The 21,326-nt window shown below is 50.4% G+C and overlaps 1 protein-coding gene across 1 annotated transcript in view; it reads right to left on the bottom strand.

Moving 5' to 3' along the window:
* Nucleotides 1-19,712, bottom strand: part of CD9 (CD9 molecule) — a 35,054-nt gene extending 15,342 nt beyond the window's left edge. The window contains exon 1 of the mRNA XM_036454735.2: nucleotides 19,531-19,712. Within this exon, the coding sequence (XP_036310628.1) occupies nucleotides 19,531-19,596 (66 nt within the window). The 5' untranslated portion in view covers nucleotides 19,597-19,712. The remainder of the gene's footprint in view (nucleotides 1-19,530) is intronic.
* Between the last annotated feature and the right edge of the window lie 1,614 nt (nucleotides 19,713-21,326).

Below are 21,326 nucleotides of genomic sequence, written 5' to 3'. Positions count from 1 at the left end.
TGTAAGCCAACAGTGGCCCCATTTTCTGTAATGCTATTGGAGAGACCGTTTCATTGGGCAGGGCCACACTGGCTGGGGGGATCACAAGGTCATAAAGTGAGTGTAATCGGCGCTCCCTAGTCATGGCTTACATGGTTGTGGTGGGGGCAGCACAACCGAAGGGGTGCAGAGTGTTCTGAGGAGAACTCACTTCTTGGTGTGGCGCAGAGGGGCTCCCCAGGCCCCAACCTGGCTCTCAACCCCGTTACTTGAACACTAGAAGAAACCAAATGGGAAGGGACCATCAAGAATCAAAGAGAACTTCGACCTTTAAAAGGGTCACCCAGTCAATGTTTAAGGAACTCCAATAAAATAAAAAAACAGGGCCTAGGAGGCCAGGAAGTTGACTGTTTCCTCCCAGGTTAATAACTGATACATGGCAGGAATGTTGGCCATATAGTTGCCAAGGGTGCTACTTTACTCTTGCCCATCCTTGTAGGATCTCAGCTGAGCAGGTTTGCTACAGATGCTCAGTTAGACAATTCCTGCTCACAGAGCTCATTAAAGGGAACAGAGACCTGCCCAAGATCACCAACGGGTCCAGTGGGGATGGAAGTAAAAAGTTCAGCACCTCTACTCCAGCCTTGCCCTGCCTTGTTACCTCTCGTTTCCAATTACGGCCCAAGGGAGATGTTCTGGTTTTGCTGAGAAAAGCTCCTTTGCCTGTGGGCTAGAAATGGGTCTCAACCATTGCATAGTGTAGGGAGAAAAAGGGTAGTGTTTTTTCCCCTCCCTATTGTTCTACTGGAAATGTCTTTATTTCTTCAAAGAATTCTTTTCTTCCCAGAAGATGGGCCATGAGAAAAACAAGTCACACACCCAAAGGAGGGCATTCTACAAAAAACTTAACCAGAACATCTCAACACAGTCAAGGTCATGAAAAAACAAGGAAAGACAGAAACTGGCATAGACTAGAGGACATGAAGGAGACTGCCCGTGCATTGTGGAGGGGATCCTGGAACCACACATGTGTGTATTCTAATAAAAGAGTAATATGCAGATTGATCATCACTCCAATGCACAAGATGACTGCCCCCATGTGGTCAAAGATCCTGCCCCTTTGTGAACACAAGATGGCCAGCAGGGGAGGGCAGTTGGGAGGCACCAGGCCTGCAAGGGAGGGCAGTTGAGAGGGACCAGATGCAAGGGAGGGCAGTTGGGGGTGATCAAGCCTTCAGGGGAGGGCAGTTAGGGGTGACCAGGCTGGCAGAGGAGGGAAGTTGGGAGCAAACAGGCTGGCAGGGGAGCAGTTAGACATCAACAAGCTGGCAGGGCAGTGGTTAGGGGGTGATCAGGCTGGCAGGCAGAAGTGTTTAGGGGCAATCAGGAAGGCAGGCAGGCAAGCAGTTGGGAGCCAGCAGTCCTGGATTGTGAGAGGGTGCAGGCTGGGCTGAGGGACATCCCCCACCCCCGTGCATGAATTTTGTGCACCAGGCCTCTAGTCTAATATAAAGAAGGTGAGGCCTCTCCCAAGGCTTCCTGTCTCCTTCAAGAACCTGCTCCATTAATCCACCTCTTTCCTGCCTCTGCACTCTGTCTCTGCCACTGTTTCATCCTTTGCCAACACACATGGGCAGGTGTGTCTATCCTGAAACACCAAACAGAAAACAAATCCTCTCTTCCTTCAATCTCACACCAAAAGGCTGCAGACAGCTTAGGTCGTTGCCAACTTTTAAGGCTTTTTGCTCAGTCTTCACATTGTTTGATCTCCCAGCAGTATGACAGCATCCCTGCCCCCTCCTCCTCACCTGCTCCATCGTGCATGGGAGCACTCAACATTTCCCAAATACATCTCATATTGTCCTCTGCTCCTGCATGTCCCTCCTCCTGGAATGTGGTCCTGGCCACCTCGGCCTGCTGTTCCCCCACCAAGATGCCCTCAATCCCTTGAGCTCCACATTGGCTCTTTGTAGCACCCTCACACCCTCCCTTCCTCAGGAGTGTGCTTGTCTGTGTCTCTATCCAGAGCTTAGCTCCTTGAGGGAAGGGCCACTTCTTACGCATCTCCCAGGCTCCCCTGCCCCAGTCACACTTCGGACAAAACAGTGAAACAGTCCTTAGTAAATAATTATTCCGCAAATGAAGGATTACTTCAATGAAAGAGAATCTCTGAATCCCACCAGAATTTCCTCCCCTTGGCAAGCCTCCTTTCCCATCCGAGTTTTCATCCAGACTCACCTTCGAATATCTCACAAGAGAAATCAGGAACAACAAAGAACAATTACTTGCCCAGAGAAAATCCTGAGAAAAACCCACAAGTGTACGTGGTGAATGTCACTGTGAGGTTTAGGGGCAAATCCACATAAAGTCTTTTGAAAATGAGTCTTTAAAACGTTCCTGCACTGCTGTGCCCTCCCTCCCCCCGTACAGTTACACACTCCGACTTTTTACGAGTACACAACACAGGTAACCCTGTCTCTGGGGCTTATGGCCGCGTCAGGAGCCATGAAACTCAGGACTTCCCCAAGCTGGGGCCCGCAGGGAGCAGCTTCCTCACCTCCTCTCCCACCACCACAAACACTGTGCTACAACACCCACACCAAGACCATGGCCTCTGTGAGTCACACCAGTCTCGCTACAAGGACAGGTCCAGAAATCTTACACTGAAACAAGCTCCAGTTCCAAAGGAGGCTAAAAACAAATCAGGGCAATGACACTTAGGGGCACCTGGCTGCTCTGGACCCCACGCCCGAGAGTCTATCGGGTCTAGTAATAATTAATGTCGTTTTTAACATTCGTTTAAAATCTTGCTTGGCATTGACTTGTATTGACATAACCTTCAAACACGTGGTATCTACAGAACGTGTGAAGTGCAATTAACAAGTTTTGCTTGAAAAAGTTTGTGTTTGGTTTGGTTTTTGTTGCAAAACTAGGGCTAAGAAGATGGCGGATGAAGAGCATATTCGGCACTGCATGCTTTACGAGTTCCAATTAGGAAGAAAAGCAAGTGAGGCTGCAAAAAACATCTGTAGTGCTCTTGGTCAAGATGCAGTTAGCGCCAGAAAATGCCAGCGTTGGTTTGAGAAATTTCGTGAGGGAAATTTTTCGTTAGATGACAAGAGTGGTCGAGGCCGTGTGTCCAATTTTGATCAAGAAGCTCTTCAAGCTCTTTTGGTGCAAAATCCTCAAATTACCCAACAAGAGCTTGCGACAACTTGAAATTGTTCACAAAAAACAATTTCCAATCAATTGCGTGCACTTGGCAAAGTCCAAAAGTTTGGAAAATGGGTTCCTCATGAGTTGACCGACAACAACTGTAATCAAAGAGTCAGAATTTGCAGTTCGCTCCTCTCTCGTCAAAACTGTTTGCCGTTTTTAGAGCAAATTGTTACCGGAGATGAAGAATGGGTGCTGTATGTTAATTTGAAAAGGCGGCCTCAATGGTTGGACAAAAATGAGGCTCCACAGCCCACGCCAAAACCTGACTTGCATGCGAAAAAAGTGATGTTGTGTGTTTGGTGGAATTTTAAAGGAATTCTTCATTATGAACTTTTACCATCTAACCAAACCATTACAAGTGCAGTGTATAGTGCCCAATTGGAAAGGTTAGCCCAAGCTTTAAGAGAAAAAGAACCCGCGCTGATTAATCGGAAGGGCGTAATTCTTCACCTCGATAACGCACGACCGCATACTGCAAGAATCACTGCTGAAAAACTGCGCCAGTTGGAATGGGAAGTTCTCCCTCAACCTGCATATTCTCCTGATATTGCCCCTTCCGATTACCATTTGTTTCGTTCTTTGCAAAACCTTCTTCTTGGAAAAAAATTTAATAATGAAGAATGCCTCAAAAATGCATTGACTGAATTTTTTGCATCAAAATCACAAGAATTTTACAACAGAGGGATTAAAATGCTTCCTGAGCGTTGGGCACAAGTAGTAGAAAACAACGGCAACTATATTGTTGATTAAATTTTGTTGTATTGTTTAAATAAATTCGATTAAAAAAAAAATATTAAAAACGACATTAATTATTACTAGACCTAATACAAAATGGGTTCCAGTTAGAGCCCAGGGAGCCATTTCTGAAGAGGCCGCCCCTATGGACGGAAACACTTACAGTGAATGTGGAGAAAGAGGAGGTGGTGACAGGAAGGGAAGAGCAATTGGCTAATGATGAGGATGTTTCTGTGTGTGTGTGTGTATTGCGGGGGTGGGGGTGGGGGGACAAGGGGTTTGGGGAGGGTGGTTCTGTATCCCATCTCTCAAGTGGAAAGAAACACATCTGCCTGTGGGACAAATCCCACTTCAGTGAAAATTCCTCTGGTGACAAATGAACTGGGTGGTCTTGGTGACAATCCCGCCCTTTCCTCTAGTCCTTCTTCTATAATATGACCCAACTGGTCAGTTTTTTTTTTTTAAAGGACAAAATAGTCCTGACACTTTCTCTGTCCAGCTGTCTCGGAAAAGCCAGCACGCGGAGAGCAGTTCATTCTCCACATGGTTTCTCTGTGAGGCAGGTCTCAAGACATGTGGTCACAGCTGCCACTTTGGGAAGGCTTGGAGGTGGGCAGTGGCAACAGGACGGGGTCTGGGAAGATGGGAGCACTTTCTTTTTTATGTCCCACTGTCCTCCTGCACCAGCCAGGACTATCTGGTGACTTGGGTGAGGCTGTGGCCAAAGAGTTGCTGCAAAAGTTTTCCGTAAGGGGCAGGTGACCTTGACTCTGTTACTGGTCACTTGCATGCCTGTGTCCACCCAGGGCCTGAGTGACTTACATAGGCTTTCCGTCTAAACATGCACCAGCCTCAACCTTCATCCCAGGGGAGTCTGTGTTCCCAGGTAATTCATGTGACTTCGCTGCACAACTGTTGAGAGGGGCTGGATGAGTCAAAGGGCGTGGACTTGAGTCTGATTCTGGCACTGCCAGTAGGAGCCGTATGACACTAAACACTTTCCTTAGCTTCTTTGAACCCTAGCACCCTCATTTATTTAAAAAAAATAATTTGTATAATACCTGTCCTGTTTTTGACCTAGGCTGATGATGAGGATTAAATGAGGCAATGCATATAAAAGTCTGAAAACTGTGAAGTGCTGTAGCCAGGCAGATTCTGGAGGGAGGGGTTGGGGGAGAGGGAGGGATGATGATGACAACAATCACAAAGACCCTTGAGAAAGACACAAGACAACAGTGGGGCAATTCATGGCACTTGGCGGACATCAGTTGCGTGTCCTCCTGTGATCTGAGGAGGTGGCTGGGCGGGGTTCTCTTTTCTGGTTTCTGTGAGAGCCTGTGAGTGTGGTGTGGTGGGGAGGTGGGATAAATTTACCTTCTTCACACCCATCCTCGGTGTCCGGAGCTCTGCTCGGATCAGATGGGAACGGCCAAAGAAAAGTGGGGAGGGAGGATTAAAGGGAGATTGTTGGCTAAGACTGGAGGCCTCTGTCCTTCCTTGGATCACAGGCTGCTTCTGTGGGTGAACGAACGCTGCACAGGGAGTTATTAAAGGAGCAGATCACAGAGAGGGAGGGAGTTTACCTATTCACTTCCTCCCTTCAGTCAGATCGGTATCAGCCCTGGGTTTGTTTGTTTTTTAATGTCCTGGGCTTAGGAGATTGCTGGCATGGTTGCCCATGGTGCCCAGAAATTCGCAAGAGACTGAATATTGAGGAAACAAGTTTCCCCTACCAGCCCGTTCTGGGCCCAGAATACCAGTCATGCTTTAAGGCCTCGGTGGTGGGGACGAGGGCCTCTATGTTCACACAGGCTTCAACAGTTAAAAACAAGTCAGGCCACCCAGACCTGCGGGCTCCGGGCCTCACCCATCCCCATGGCAACCCTGGCTCACCACTGAATGCCAAGCCTGGATGGGATGATTCACTGTCAGGAGGCTGGGCCCAGAGCTGCCAGCAAGAACAAACAAGTGCCTAAGCCCAAGCCCCACCACCTCTTCTAATCCTCTCGTGAGTCCTCCTCCCCCAACTCCAAGTGAAGATGGGAGCTGTTGTCTTTGGAGGGGCAGGAAAAGAAGTCTCAGCGTCCTCCCTTATCCAGTCCCACAACACAGTAAAACCACCACACAAACCAAGCTCCACTCTATTTAGCAGCAAAACCTGCCTCGATTTGCTTTCATTAAAGATCCCAAGTAGCCGGAACTGGTTTGGCTCAGTGGATAGAGTGTCGGCCTGCGGACTGAAAGGTCCCGGGTTCGATTCCGGTCAAGGGCATGTACCTTGGTTGCGGGCACATTCCCAGTAGGGAGTGTGCAAGAGGCAGCTGATTGATGGTTCTCCCCCATCGATGTTTCTAACTCTCTATCCCTTTCTCTTCCTCTCTGTAAAAAATCAATAAAATATATTTGAAAAAAAAATAAAATAAAGATCCTAAGTGGACTGTTAATTCACGGCAAAGTTTGAAGATAACAACCAAGAACATCACTAAGTTTAGTTTTGAGTTGAAAAGCCCCAGAAATCACTATTCTGGAGAACAACCCCGCCCCCCCCCCCCCAATCCTCTGTATGATCCTCCTTTTGTCCCTTTAGGCAACTTCTGCTCTTGGGACTTCTAGTGAGCTCATCTTAGAGCAGTGTGCAAATCTACAGAAGCTGGGATCCTCGAAGGCCACTAGGAAACGTTTTCTTAGACCAATGGTCCAACACGTGTGGTCTCCAGCTGCAGCAGCAGCAGCATCTGGGAGCTTGTTAGACATGCAAATCTGCTGTCCCCATCCCAGACTTAGTGAGAACGTTGAGTGGGGTGGGGCCCAGCAGTTTGTGTTTTAACAAGTGCTCCCAGGCGATTCTGATGCTTGCTCAAGTGTGGCAACCACCCTTCCAGGTCTTCATACAAAATGCTGGTCAATCGGAAGACATGGAAAATTTCTCTCTCTATGGGTTCTGAACCCAGAGGCCAGTGGGGAAGGGCAGGCAGCCCTGGAGCAGGGCTATGAGCTTTCTCTGGGCTCAAGGTTACGGTGTCAGTGAGAGCTCACAGGCTCAGCCCAGCAGGGAGCAGAATCTCACCATTCCATGTTACACCGTGGAATCTGGAGAGTGGCTCAGAGGCCCTGTCTCGTACTGTAAAGCCATGGGGACTCAGCCTAAGGACCCCCTGAGCTGCTGCCTGGTGACAGGTAAGGGGGAGGATACAGGACAGTTAAGCAGGGAGGAAGCAAGAGAGATACTGGCTGGACAACTCTACCTTGAACCCACTGAGCCTGGGAAGCCATAGTAAAAGGTTCAAGTCAGGACCTGCATTTGGCTTCCCAAAGTGCATGCAGCACACAGGTTCAGTCCTGTGAACACTCCTCCCCGAGATGCCAAGGTGACTCCTGCGGTGTCTGAGGCAGGACACCCTTGGGAGAAACTTCGCCCTGACTTCTGCAGTCTGTGTTCTCCCTAGGCTAGGTTAGGCATGGGAGGGGCCTCTTCCTCAAACCTCCCAACATTCTAAAAAAAGAAAGAAAAAAGAAAAATTTAAGAAATGCAATGACGTTGTAGGTCATTTCGCTTTAGTGTTAATCGGACTTCTGGCAAGCTTTTCTGTCCATTAGCAACCCCTCCAGAGGCTAGGGAAAGGGAAATAAACAACATAATAATAGTAGCAATTATCATCTGTGTGTCCCACGTAATAGGAGGTGATTTACATATATTATCTCATGTAATCTTCTCATCATTCCTATTTGCTAGATGAAACAGGCTCTGAGAGGTTAAGCAACAATTCGCCGAAGAAGACCCAGCCAGCAGGAGGCAGAGGTCACAACACTTCTCCCTTCCCGCACTGTGCCACCTGGTTAGGGGAAGAATGGGCATTCCTAAGAACTTTTCTTGAGAAATAAGAGGGTGGTCTGGACATGTTGAATCTGGCATATGACCTAAACCTTAATCTGCCACTGCAGTGAGGTGTTTCAGGTTCAGGGCATCCATCCAGCTGAGGGGAAGCCAAGAGGCAGGGAGGGCACCGGCCACCATCTTTTCTGTTGGGTTTCTCTCTCTCCTGCTGTTGAGAGTGGGAGGTGGCGGCCTCAAACCCACAGTCATTGGGCACCTGGTAGGGCCAGCTCTCCCTTGTCTCTTTTCTTCCCATGGTGACTGGCTCTGTCCCCCGTCTAGGACCTGTTTCAGGTTGTCAAGAAAGTTCCAGAGAAGTGAATGGAAGGAAAGGTGCCGAGACCACTCTTCTTGGTTTTGAAGCAGATTTCTTCTTTTGACTCCTGTTATTCAATTCCAAAGGGGAGTCTCTACCTACTGGGCAGTCTTATGGGGACTTTTCCAGCAAAGTGCAAACTTAATACCTCTTCTCACCCATTGTTTCCAGACTGGGGTAATCTCTGAAATGGGCATTTTGAAGACAGTCAGAAAGACAAGTCTTCTAGTTCATCCTTTTGTTTGTAATTCTCATAAGAGGATATTTTTCCATTGATTTATTTTAGAGAGAGTGGAAGAGAGGGCTGGGGGTGGAGGGAAAGAGAGAAATACATTATGAGAGAGACACATGGATTGGTTGCCTCCTGCACATGCCCTGATAAGGGGGTGGGGGATTGAACTGTCAACCCAGGTATAAACCCTTCATCAGGAATTGGACCAGTGACCCTTTGGTGTGTGGCTCGATGCTCTAACCATTGAGAATACCAGCGGGGGCTCTAATTCATCTTCTGAAAGGGATAAAGCCTAGCTGTGAAGTTTCAGCGATCCTGTGCAACGCAGCCTTACAGAACTGAAGCAATAAGCTATGGATGAGAGTGATTGTTTAGGACAATGGTGGGCAAACTCATTAGTCAACAGAACTAAATATCAACAGTACAACAATTGAATTTCTTTTGAGAGCCAAATTTTTAAGCTTAAACTTCTAACACAACTTCAACTTCTTCTAACGCTACTTCTTCAAAATAGACTTGTCCATGCTGTGGTATTTTGTGGAAGAGCCACACTCAAGGGGCCAAAGAGCCGCATGTGGCTCTTGAGCCGCAGTTTGCCGACCACGGGTATAGGACAACCTTAATCTCTGAACAAATGTGAGAGGTATTATAATAGTAACTCCACAACAGCTGCAGAAGCCGACATATGGGCTCTTGTTTATATGTCGGCTTCTGCATTAAATACCCCATTATTCCTCTTGATGGTCCTAAGACTTTGGTTATATTATTATTTTCATTGTACAATCATGAAAGTGAGGCTTAAAGAGTCACCACTTTGCTGCCTGGAATCATCATTTCCAACAAGTCAACTTCCCCCTCCCCAACAATGTGTATATGTGTGTGTGTGTGTGTGTGTGTGTGTGTGTGTCTGTGGTACTACATGTTGCTCTTGTACACACCATGGCAGGCTGGGAAGTTGACAACAATAAAAAAAATATCCAACTATCCACGAGAAGCCAAAAACCAGGTCCCTTGGGGAAGCCAACTTCAGCTTTTTGTGGCCAGATTAATGCCCTGGACTATGAGAAGATTATGGCACCTACCCTACCACCTACATAACTCAACATTAAAAAAAAAAATCTATAAAATTAGTATATACAAGTTCAAAAAAAGTGCTTACATACCCCACAATTCCTTGGGCTTGCCTGCCTGCATTGCTGGTGTCCTAAGCACATACTCAGCCTGTCCCTGGCCCTGCAACCTCCATTTCTGGGGATTCTGGTGCACTTAGGGGCTCCTTGTGGAGGAGGGGTGATGGTGGCTCAATAGCTATACTGTGGGTGCCATCCTCTCGCTATGCCTTGCTCTTTTGGGCAATTGTGCTTGAATGTTTAAGCCTGGGCCCAGGCTAGTACAAGGATAATGGGCACATTCCTTGTAGGAGAAAGTGAGAGATTTCCCAAGGAGAAGAGGAATACTGGAAGATGAGTTCTGCTGTAAGGCTGTGAAAACCCCTTTGGAACCTAAGAGTGCTGCTGGGACAGCCCGATACCCTTCAAGGCAGTTCTGATCATCCCAGTGTGAGATGAGGAAAATGGGCTTAGAGAGGTGAAGGAACTTTCCCAGGGATACAGAGCAGGTCTGTGGCGATTTAAGCTGTCAGTGCTCTGCTTCTGTCACGCATGAGTTTCATCCCTGGTGAAAGGGAGGTAGCTTGGTCTCCTCCGGGGTGTGGCAGAGGATGAAGGGCCTTGCAAACTTTTTCTCAGAACACTTTATAGAAATTAGGGAGCGACCTGGTCTGAGTAAGTTCAAGTGTTGAGAAACCCTCCATTCCAAGAACAAAGTGAGTCTCGGAAAACTTCACCTAATATGTGCTGGTGTTAAGTAGCTTGGGGCTGAGGGATTGGGAGGGAGGGCCTGTGCCCAAGGTAACCTCTTTCTAAACAAGAAATCTCAATTCAAGTTTCCACTGCCTGCTTGCCAGCCGATTAGTGTATACTAGCTAGCCCATAAATCCATTTTCTGCTGAAAGCAGGCATTCTGATCTTAACCAAAATTACCTGATGTGGGGGACTGTTTGGGAAGTTTTGCTTTAAATTCCAGAACACCACTCATTTGTTCTCCATTGCATTCGCTTCACTAAGATGTCTGGCAATCTCTCTCTCTCTCTCTCTCTCTCTCTCTCTCTCTCTCACACACACACACACACACACACACACACACACCACACTCCTGCTTATGCACTTTAGCCACATGGACCAGCCAGCTCTCATTCCATCCCTGGAACCGGTTTTGCTGCATGTATGGCCCTGAGCAGTGGAAGATGCCCCTTCTTTTACACACTCCAAGCAATGCCATATGATGTATGGATCAGCAGTGTTGGCAAATGGCCCTCCTTCCCCATCACAGGCCACTCTGAGTAGCAAGTCAGCAAGGGGACAAGAGTCAAGGTTCCCAAACTGCTGTGTCTAATCTATTACCTGCCCTATTCCTCTGCCACAATCCCTGCCTTCATTTTAGGTCTCTTAATTATTAGATAGCAAGCACCCCAATATTTGCTATGTCCCATATGCCACTCAAATCACTTCTTGTATTATGTAATTTCCACAACAGACCCACCAGGTAGGTACTATTAACTTCAACTTTTTAAATGAGAAAACGCGGACACATAAGTTAAGAAGCTTGTCTCAGATCACATGGCAAATAAATGGCTGAATTAGAACTTGAACCCCAAATAGTCTGAGTGCAAAGCCCAAATTTCCAATCATTTTAGTAAAATTTTTTTTCTTTTTTAAAATATATTTTTTTATTGTTGATGGTATTACAGGTATCTTTCATTTCCCCCCTGACTGTTTGTCTTTTGAACCATTTGGTGAATTTTCAGAGCCAGATTTTTCCACTTTTGTCCTTTCTCCCTCTTAGCCATCCTTTCTCCCTCACAGCCACATCTGATCTCATATCAAAAGTGCCATCTTCTATCCTTGAAGGCCCCAAGACAGCCCACCTACATGAGCAGAGAGGTCTACTTTCTCACAGACAGGAAGGCACCTGCAAAGACCACGTGGCCTGCAGGTACCATGTGAGCCGGGGGTAGGGGGTGGGGTGGGGGTGAGGGGTGGAGATCCACAGGTGGACAGAATCTAGAGAGCGAGCCTGCACTTTCTGTTGCTCGCCTCTGGCCCAAGAGCTTCGCCACACCCTCCTGCATTGGCCAGAATGTCAGCGTGGACACAAGCACTGGTTTGGGCAACATCTTCTCTGGAGTAAGTTGGCACATTTTCTTCTTATCCTTGCTTCACTACCACTGCAGGCCTGGCAAGTGCAGATGCTGTTGCAGTGCCCACTGGCCAACATGTTCACAGATGAGGCTGTGGTCCATCAGGTAACCACTGCCCGGTATCGCCTAATGCAGTTTCCCAAACATTTGACATATGTGTACCCCTTCTATAATTTTCATAACGCTGAGTACCCCTCGTACTCATGAGAACGCAGAATTAGGTGCAGCTAAGCATGGTGCAGTGCATATCCCCACCAAACTCTGGTGCAGCGCATACCACACTTTGGGAAACACTGCCCTATAGGAATGACCCCCAAAGTGGGATCCAGAGCCTCTGCCTTTCCACACAGCACCATCCTGCTGACAAGGGTCAGTGCCCGGTGTCCCGGCAGGCACCTACAACACAAGGACAATGCCAGCTTCCTATAATACTCAGGGTCCCTCCCCAAACCACCTCTAATAATTTATCTCCAAAACAGTAGAGATAATTTAATTTCTATTTGAAAGGAGTTTTCTGGCCTGTGGGAGACCAGAGGTTCCCTGGTCTAGAGTTGGGGCCACAATCTGATTAGAGGGGGAAGGTAGAGGACCGAGTAGATGACCCCAGCTGGTAGAAAAGAGGCTTTAAGAGGTTTGAGTGGAACGTTGAAATCCACAGCCCCGAGTCACGAGGAAATCGTTTCCATTGGGGTGAGCAGGAGGAAGACACTCAGTGGGAAGGGTTTCCTGTCTGTGGAGTGCACATTCTTCTCTAGGAGGTCAGCACTTCTCAGGAGCAGGGCTGCTGGGGGTGAGGGGGGCATTGATGTGGGGTGCCTGTGAAAACTGGCACATTGTGAATGCTCACCTAGAAGGGAAGGTGTGATTTTGATTTAAACCTGTACATAACTCTGTGTTGGTCCATTAGGGCTGCTATAACAAAGACCATACACTGCGTGGCTTATAAACAATAATTTACTTTCCATAGTTCTGGAGGCTGGGATGTCCAAGATCAAGGTGCTAGCAGGTTCGGTGTCTGGGAAGGAACTGCTTCCTGGCTCATAGAAGGCTGTCTTCTTGCTATGATCATACATGGCGGAAGGAAAGGGGGAGCTCTTTGGGGCCTCTTCTTTTAAGTGCCTATCCTATTCATGAGGCTTCCATCCTCAAGGCCTAATCACCTCTCCAAGACCCCACTTCCAAATACCATCGCACTGGGCTGTAGCATTTAACATGCATTTGGAGGATATACATTGAGTTTATAGAAAACTATCTTTTAAAAACATCAAACTTGTATTGAAAAGCAGTGAGTTCACAACTAAGTATGATTTTGCTGATCTTTTCATTTAAAGTGTTAATAAATCAATCTCATCACTTTTCACGCCACTGATTCAATCAACAGGCTTAAAGATGAGTTAACATTAAAATGCGATAGGAACGTGTTTTGAATTCAAGGTAACGGTCTGATTTACTTTATCATACTTGGAACCCGCCATTAAGGACTTTCTGCTGTGGTCTACGTGTTGTGTTTCTGCACCCGGACACTGCCGTGCAGCTGAGACTGGAGGACAAGCAAGGGGCTGCCTCCTGAGCAGTTTGGAGGCAGGGGCTTGGTAGAAGTCACAGGCCATCGACCCAGACCTGAGGGGTTCACTGGAACCGTGATGTACACTGGGTAAGTTTTATAGGGTCACTTTCCTAACAGAGCCAGCAAGAGACACTGTTTCTGCTCCCCTGCACAACGCTGCTCAAGAAGATTGAACAAGAAGGGCCCTAAAAACCCAGATTTCGGATTTTTCTCAAAGGCAACAGTCCTCCAACCTCTCTGGAAACAAATAAATCTGGCCCCTGTCATCTCCTCAGGAGTCCAAGTCCCCAAACCAGTCCCTGGAGACACTTCTTCCTTCCCAAAGTCCTCAGGGGCAAGGCCAGGGAAGACTTCTGGTCTCTATTTGGTGGGAAGGAGGAGGACGGAAAGAGAGCTCCACTCCTCCCGAACCAAACAAATAACTCACGCTATGGGAAACCCTAACCCAAGATGCGAGACTTGGCTGGAAGCTCATAAAGACGGATTCTTCTTGTGGACTAGAAATGCAAAACACTCGTTAAATTAATCGAGAGTCAAAGCCACTCATTGGGCAATGATTAAGCTGAGAGTCAGAGCAAGGATGGGCGGGGAGGCCTGGATCACCAGGGGCACTAAGGATGCTTAATGCCTCTCTCAGAGCCCTCCCATGATGCCCCCATGCAATCCCCAGGAAGCAGTGAGGCAACCCGCTTCTCATGGCAGAAATGGGATTCAAGACAGAGCTGGGGTTGTCTGGAAACCAAGCGAGCAAAACCAACACAAGGGGTCCATAATCTGAGGTGAATGAGCCTCCAGAGAAAAAAAGCAAATATAAGTAAAAAACAAACAAACAAACAATGGACATAACATGTTTCTGGAGGCAGGTCCCATTGATTGCATGGAACTCCCTAAAAAAAGGTTAAGATCCACCAGTGAAGATGACGGCATAGAGTACTTAGCAACTATCCAGAACAAAGTAATTTTGGGGGCAAAGAGAGGAATTACCGGATGGATGTAATTATTATAAAATTACCTCATCTGGAGACAGGATGCTGCTTTCCACAGCTGCATGCCATCACTTGGTGGAAAATCAAAATGTCCCTGGACCGGCATTACTTTTTCCACAGAATTAAACAGGCAAGTGATCTGCAGTCAGACTTCAAAACCATCAACTTAAAACGTGTCTTGAGATCAGCCCTGTTGGTCTTCTGGGTTCCCTCGGGTGCAAAGGACAGCCCAGGGTAGTTGAGAACGTGAGCCCAATAGGCTCTTACCCAGATTCCCAAACCCCAGAACAACAGCCATTGCTCTTCTGTGAGAGGGAAAGACCGTTTCTGCAGGACTTTGGTTGAAAAGACCTGTGGCGGGTCTGCATAAACCCCCACTGACCCCAACCTGGGGAGGGGGAAGGAGGAACACAGAACATAAATATAGGGTGTTTCCCCCAAAATATGTATACACACACTTTGAATAATTATAAAGGCAGTGTTCATTAAAATACGGGTTCATTTTCAAATTTGAGCTATCAGCTGTTGGAGTGTGTATGGGGTGTTGGGGGGAGACACCCTGTATGTACCTTCCTGAAACTGCTCTGTTCCCCAAGTTGACGCAAGCAGATCTAGAACACGCAGCCACCACGCAGGCAACAGGACTGCAGAAGCCACGGGAACCCTGATCCCAGGTCCCTTACCCTCCCAGCCGACACACTGAGAAAGGCCATCAAGGGTTGTGTTCTTTAGGAAAAAAAAAAAAGAAAAAAAAAAAGGTGCTTTTGTAAGTCTAAGCGGTATGATTAAGTTCCAGACTGTGCGACCCATTCCAAAAGCCACGCCTACTTGTGAAACGGGACGCGGGGGGGGGGGGGGGGGGAACAAAGAGACAAATCAAACCCAGACGCACAGCTCTGTGTATAAGAGGGAAGACTCCCATTCCACGCACAGGGAGGACATGAGAAGGCTGGTCTGTGGTCCATGGCTAAAGAGGAGTCCTCTTCAGAGGAGGTGCTCTGGCCAGGGCGGCCCTCAAAGGGCTGCTATCGAAGCAGTTCCCAATTCGGGTCTTAAATAGCGGCCGCTTCCTTTGAGTACAAAAGATTAAGGTCTTGGATGGTGCCCACGGGCCACTTGGAAAAGAAAGGGTGTGCATGTGTGGAGGAATCCTCCCCCCACCAAACCCCTAAAACTCAGGAGTCGGATTCTTTGTTGTGACAAAGTGGGGGGGAGCCGTCGAGATCCTGGGCTGGGGAGAAGTCTCATTTTCCTCAGCAGATGCGGGCACCTGGCCTCACCTCACCTCTCCCCAAAGCTGCCAGCCTCAGTACAAACACAGCCGGCCTTCCAGAGCTCGGCTGTCCTGTCCCGGTGCCAAACTCAGGAAGCCATTTCACTTCGCCGCCCCGGCTGCTGCTTCAGCCCAACAACGAAGGCCACAGTCTCTGGGAAAAGCGGCAGGTTGGTTGGGAGGGGCTTTGCCACCCCCAAGCCCACTAGTCCACACCCTGCCCAGACTCAAGAGTCTCTGCATCCAGCTTTATTTTCAGAAGTGGGACACCACCCTCCCCTCACCCCCACAGTCCCGCCTCTCCCCAAGCGCATATGAAATGGAGTCAGCGCCCAACCCAGAACCGCGGGCAGAGCGGGTGTGTGGATTGGATTGAGGGCGTGCTCTGGGCTAAGCTGTGGTCTGCTCTTCCACACTTTTTTTTTTTTTTTTTTTTAAGGAAATTGCTCCCACCTTCCCAATCGCCTCGATCTACTTTCCACTGTGAGCAACAATAGCCACAGAAGTTTGCTCTGCCTCCAGTGCTAAGAGCATCACCCGCATTCTCTTATTTCACCCCTCCCCCAAGGGGCAGGCACCAGCTCCATCTGGTGATGGGTAAATCCAATCCAGAGCTGGTGCTCCAACCGCTAGCCTGTACTACCACCATGGCTGAGGGCGGCGGAAACAGAGAACCCCACACAGAGAGAGATCCCACTGGGGGGAGCAGAGGGAACTGTGAGGTTAACAGGAAAGAGACGCAAGAATCAGGCCCCAGAGGTAAAGGTGTCCCGTCCCCCGTCGTCCCCCCCCCCCCCCCCCCCCCCCCGGGCTCTGAGGAAAAGAAATAATACTCAATAGTACATCCCACTGCCTGACTCTACATGGGGTTGTGTGGGAAAGTCCTCTTGCTTTAGGCAGTGGGGAAGGGGTTAGTTTCACAGACTGAGCTTGAGACCATTTGCTCCAACCCATTGGTTTTACAGATGAGGGAACGGAGGCCTGGGGCACAGAAATGACCTGCCCAAGACTTCAAAGTATGTGAGGGACGCAGCTGCACTAACACCAGTCTCTGAATTTCCATCGGGTCTCTGCTCATGCTTCTCAGAAGCCTCCGTTAGGTCCAAACCAGCACCATTTCTTGGGAGAGAAGTCCCCAGCTAGCCCCACCAATGAGGATGGATAAGAAGTGCAAGGTAGTGAAAGAGGGAGGTGTGAGATAGGAACTGAGCCTTCTCAATGCAGGCTTAGGATTTGGGGGAAGGGGGTGGGGAATACACCAGGAAGACAGGTTCCTGGCCTGACCCTGGCCTTGGTTCCCCCCTTATAGCTTGAGAGTTCACCACTCTCACAGTAACATGTTTTCCCTTACAACCTTTTTTGGGGGATGGGTAGACAGGGAGGTCTGAAGGAAGCAGAGAAACAAATGAAATAGAGCTGGGAGGTTAGGGTTCCAGGGGCACTGGAAGAACAGACTGATTGCTGCTTGGGCTGTGGGCATCAGAGGGCCTGCTTAGGGGAGGGCTGGTAGCACAGGCAGCCACTGAGGGTCCCACAGGGATGAAAGTGGGGGCCAGGGAAGAGGCACCCCCCCCCATGCCTACCCCACCCCAATCATCCCACTGACACTGAGGGCTTCTTCTCTCTGGACCCCTGCTAAACCACCTTCCTCAGTGGCCTCTGGTTGGCACTCTGGTCTCAAAACTCCTGCTTTCCAAGGCCCACACCCGGTTTCCAATTCCAAGTTTATAAATTCCTTCTCTCAAGAGAGAAAGGAAAGTGCTGACATCATAACAATCCAAGCAGTCCCCCCACCACAGGTTCCCTTAAAAGATGTCTAAGAGCTTGTTGCCACCTTTCTTCCACTCCCACTAGGTTGGGATGGAGAGTGCACTGGACCTGAAGCCACCCGGATCTGCTTTCAAACTGCGTTCTGGCGCTGTCCTGCCACATGACCCTGGATACCTCTCTGGGAACTAGTTTCCTGCCCATCTGCCCATCAGTAAAATGGGGACAATGCTTCCTGCTCTGGCTTGAACTATAAGATAGCTTGAACTTGTGGCTTGAACTTGCAGACTATGAAGTGCTTCACAAGTGAATCGCAGTGTCCCTTTACTCCATCATCTCCTAGGGGATGAGGACTTCATCTCTATAGGGACCTTGATACTACCAAACAGTAAATTCAGAAAAACATAAGCTTATCCTGAACCCACGAACCGGATCTGCTTTCAAACTGCGGTCCCCCCAGCCCCAAACCCTGATGCAGCCTAGGCCAGTGGCTAAGGACTAACCAGCAGACTGGGAGGGGAGAGACTGTGCTAGGCAGCAGAGAGGAAAACTCCCTAGAGGACAAGGGTGGGGCAGGACCGGCCAGCCTCCTGACATTCTTTTTTTGTGCCTAAAGTTGGTGGGAGGAGGGAGCCAAGCCTGGCAGCTAGCTGGCTGGCTGCTGGGAGCGCCAAGAAGGGGAGGTGCCCACCGCAGGAGGGTCTCCTTAATGGCCAAGGGTTGGGCAAGGGCATACCTATGTGCCATCCACACTAGTGCATGTGTTGGATGTGGTGACTTGGAAATATATTTCTATAGATTTCAGAGAGGAAGGGAGAAGGAGAGAGAGACAGAAACAACGATGAGAGAGAATCATTGATGCCCCCTACTGGGAACCCAAGCCCCCTCACCGGGAATCCAACTGTGACCTCCTGGTTCAAAGGTTGGGCGGATGTGGTGGCTCTTGCAAGGACAGTTCCCTCTTACCAGGTCAGCTTCGGAGAGAGACTTAAACCTCGGGGGATTTGTCCCCGGTTCATGGGAACCCCTGTGAGCAGTTTCCAGGGGAATAAGTACATTTTGTTTTGTTTAAGCCTCCAGAGGCACGCCCCTGTATTCACAGGATCTCTCTGGACAGTGGCACAGGGGCTGCCTCTCAAACTCCTGGCTGCAGAGGAGCCAATACTGTGCATCTGTGTGCAGCGGATGCGGCCCTCAGAACCTATTTCCCCCCCTCTTCCAGCTTAGGTCTCTGGGTGGCTCCTTAATCCTCAAGGGGAGGTGTGGAGGGGACACTCCCTTTTTCCGTTGCCTCCCTCGGGCTTCCCCGAGGGCAGCCGGCGCGGAGTCAGGGAGCGGCTGGCCCAGCCCCAATGCGCTCCCGGAGGCCCCACCAGGCCACCTAGGGGCCTGGGAAGGGGGAAAGCAGGGTGGGGATGAGGGGTGGGGAGAGAAGGCGGAGACCTTGGGCCCGCACCTGATCTCTCCCGGAAATGGAGAAACTCAAGACTCCACTGGAGGCACGTCCCACTAAAAGCGCCCGAGGGCTTCTGCCCCTCCTCTCCCCACCTCTCCCAGAATTCTCCCCAGTCAGATACTTATCACCCTTGGGGGGGGGCAAGGGGGGGGAGAAATCAAGACAAGCTAGTCTTTCAGGTAGTTTCAAGGGAGCCTGGCCTTTCTCACGGCGGCTCAGAACCGAAAAGTTGGAGAATGGTTGTGGGGTAGTGGTGGGGCGGCCGAAGGTTCCTCTTGGAGGGTGGAGAGTGGGGTGGGGTGTCCGGACTCCGAACTTTAGAACGGGGTTCCCGCCACCGACAGCCCTGAGTCCTTCCTCTCCTCCCCCGTGTGAAGGTGCCCACAGCCCGCGGCGGGGCGTTCCTGTGCCACCCGAGACCCCTGAGGTGCCCACAGCCCGCGTCCGCCCCCCTCGCGGCTCTGCGACCCCACCCCGGGCGCCGCCTGCGCTGCCCGCCAAGGTCCTCTTTGGCCCGGGTCTTGAGTTCCCAGGAGAGGGGAGCTCCGTTTCCTCCCACCCTCTGCACCCGGAGGGGCAGCCGGGGGCTGGTCCCCACGCCCCAGCTCACCGGGGGTCCCCCCCTCCGCGCCCCCTCGCCTGCCCGGCTTCGGAGAGCCCCCCAACAAACGTGCTCGCCCCGGGCGCCTCCGGACCCTGCCGAGCAGCCAGCTGGTGGCCGCGGGGCCCTTTCTCCTCCGCCCCGAGCCGACCCGACGGGCCGTGCCAGTTACCGACACCTCGGACAACGGGGAGGGTCCGCGGGGGCGGCAGGCAGGTACCCCCCCACCCCCCCGAGAGGAGGGCGCGGCGGCCCGGCTCACTCACCCAGAAGACGAAGTTGAAGCCGAAGAGCAGGTACTTGATGCACTTGGTGCCTCCTTTGACCGGCATGGCGAGGGCTGCACGGGCCTGGGCTTCACTGCACTGGAACGGGGGCGCGCGGCCGGAGCGGGCAGGACCGGGTCTGGGGCGAGGAGCTGGTGGCGGCGGCTGGCCTCCGGGCTGCACTTTTAAAAAGTACCACTCCTTACCGTGCGCCCTGCCCCGCGCGCATGTGCGGCGGGCCTCGCCCCCGCCAGCCCCACCTGCCCCGCCCCCGCCCGGCCCCGCCCCGCCCCGCCCAGGTTCCCGGGATTCGGGCTCCAACAGTCTCTGGACCCGCCCTGCCCTCTTTCCCCGCAGGGTCTCCGGCTCAGCCCGTTCCCCGCCCCTCCTCGCCGCAAATCTCTGGATGCCCAGCCCCTGCTGCTTCCACCTGAGTTATGGGGGAGCCTCACCTCGCCTTGTAGAGACTGGCCTTCCCGCGGGAGCCCCCACTTTGGGAGACCTTCCCCCAGGCAGGTCGTCGGGGTACAGTCCCGTCCCCCTGAGGCCGGCTGTCCGCACCTCTAGTTTCGGCCGATTGGAAGGGAAGCAGTCCGGCTTTATTGCTCCGGGGGCCTCTCCTGGGAAACCTCACCTCGATGAGCGTGTTCGTGTTTGGCACCACCTGTGGAGAAGGAGGGGTTAGAGGGGCTGCGGGCCGGGTGGGAAGAGAGGTCGGCGGTTTATGGAAGTAATTCTCCAATGCCCCCGGCACCGAAGAGTAATGAGGCAGAGGATCGGGCAGTCTGGCGGGCGCTTCCTGGACTTGCGGTTTGGTCCCCCCAGAGGGGAAGAGAGAGTTGTAGCCGGGCTTCAGCTCTGGCCTGTTCTCCACAGCACCCTCGCCCTTGCCCTTAGGACTTTGCCTAGTTCTACCTCTTTAACGCTTCGGATGCGGAGTTCGGAGCATGTTTGTCCTCTGCTCAGAAGCTCTCTGCCTCCCTACAGTCAGTGATCGGAGTTGAAGTTTCTTTTTTTTTCTTTTTTAAAAAAAAATATATTTTATTGATTTTTGTACAGAGAGGAAGGGAGAGAGATAGAGAGTTAGAAACATCGATGAGAGAGAGTCATCGATCAGCTGCCTCCTGCACACCCCCTACTGGGGATATGCCCGCAACCAAGGTACATGCCCTTGACCGGAATCGAACCCGGGACCCTTCAGTCCCCAAGCCGACGCTCTATCCATTGAGCCAAACCGGTCCCGGCTGGAGTTGAAATTTCTTACCTTGCATCTGTTAAAGGAATACTCTGCTCCACCTGGCACCCCACACCTGCACCCAGCTCTGCGTGTGCCCCTCTTCACTTGCAGAAATTCTGTGGCTTCTCATTTCTTTCTATAATAGTTTCTTGCCTAAAAGAGGAATACCTCCTTCTTTTGAAGACCTCAAACCCCTTGTTATTTTTTTCAAATGAAGTTCCCTTTAGTGTTCTTTATTATTATTATTATTATTATTACAAAAGCAAGACTCACTCATTACAGAAACATCAGACAATATCAACAAGCAAACAATTCACCCACCAGAAAAAGACAGGGTTAGCATTTCGTAGCTCTTATTTAGTTGTTTATTTTCACTGCAAATTAGTCTTATTTATTCATTCAAAACACTTTTCATATCTACTTATGAGGGGCCTATTATTAGGAACAGGAAAGAGCTGGTCCTGTTTTCCCCCTCCAGGAGCTCTGAGTCCACTTGGGAAGGGATTCAGGCAGCCTGACAAGGGGATCAGAGTGCTGAGCGTGCGCACATGTGTGCATG

Source organism: Pipistrellus kuhlii, unplaced genomic scaffold (genome assembly GCF_014108245.1).
Source record: "Pipistrellus kuhlii isolate mPipKuh1 unplaced genomic scaffold, mPipKuh1.p scaffold_m20_p_3, whole genome shotgun sequence".
NCBI lineage: Eukaryota > Metazoa > Chordata > Mammalia > Chiroptera > Vespertilionidae > Pipistrellus > Pipistrellus kuhlii.
The sequence above is the reverse complement of the archived record's forward strand: the minus strand, read 5'-3'. Positions and strand labels throughout refer to the sequence as shown.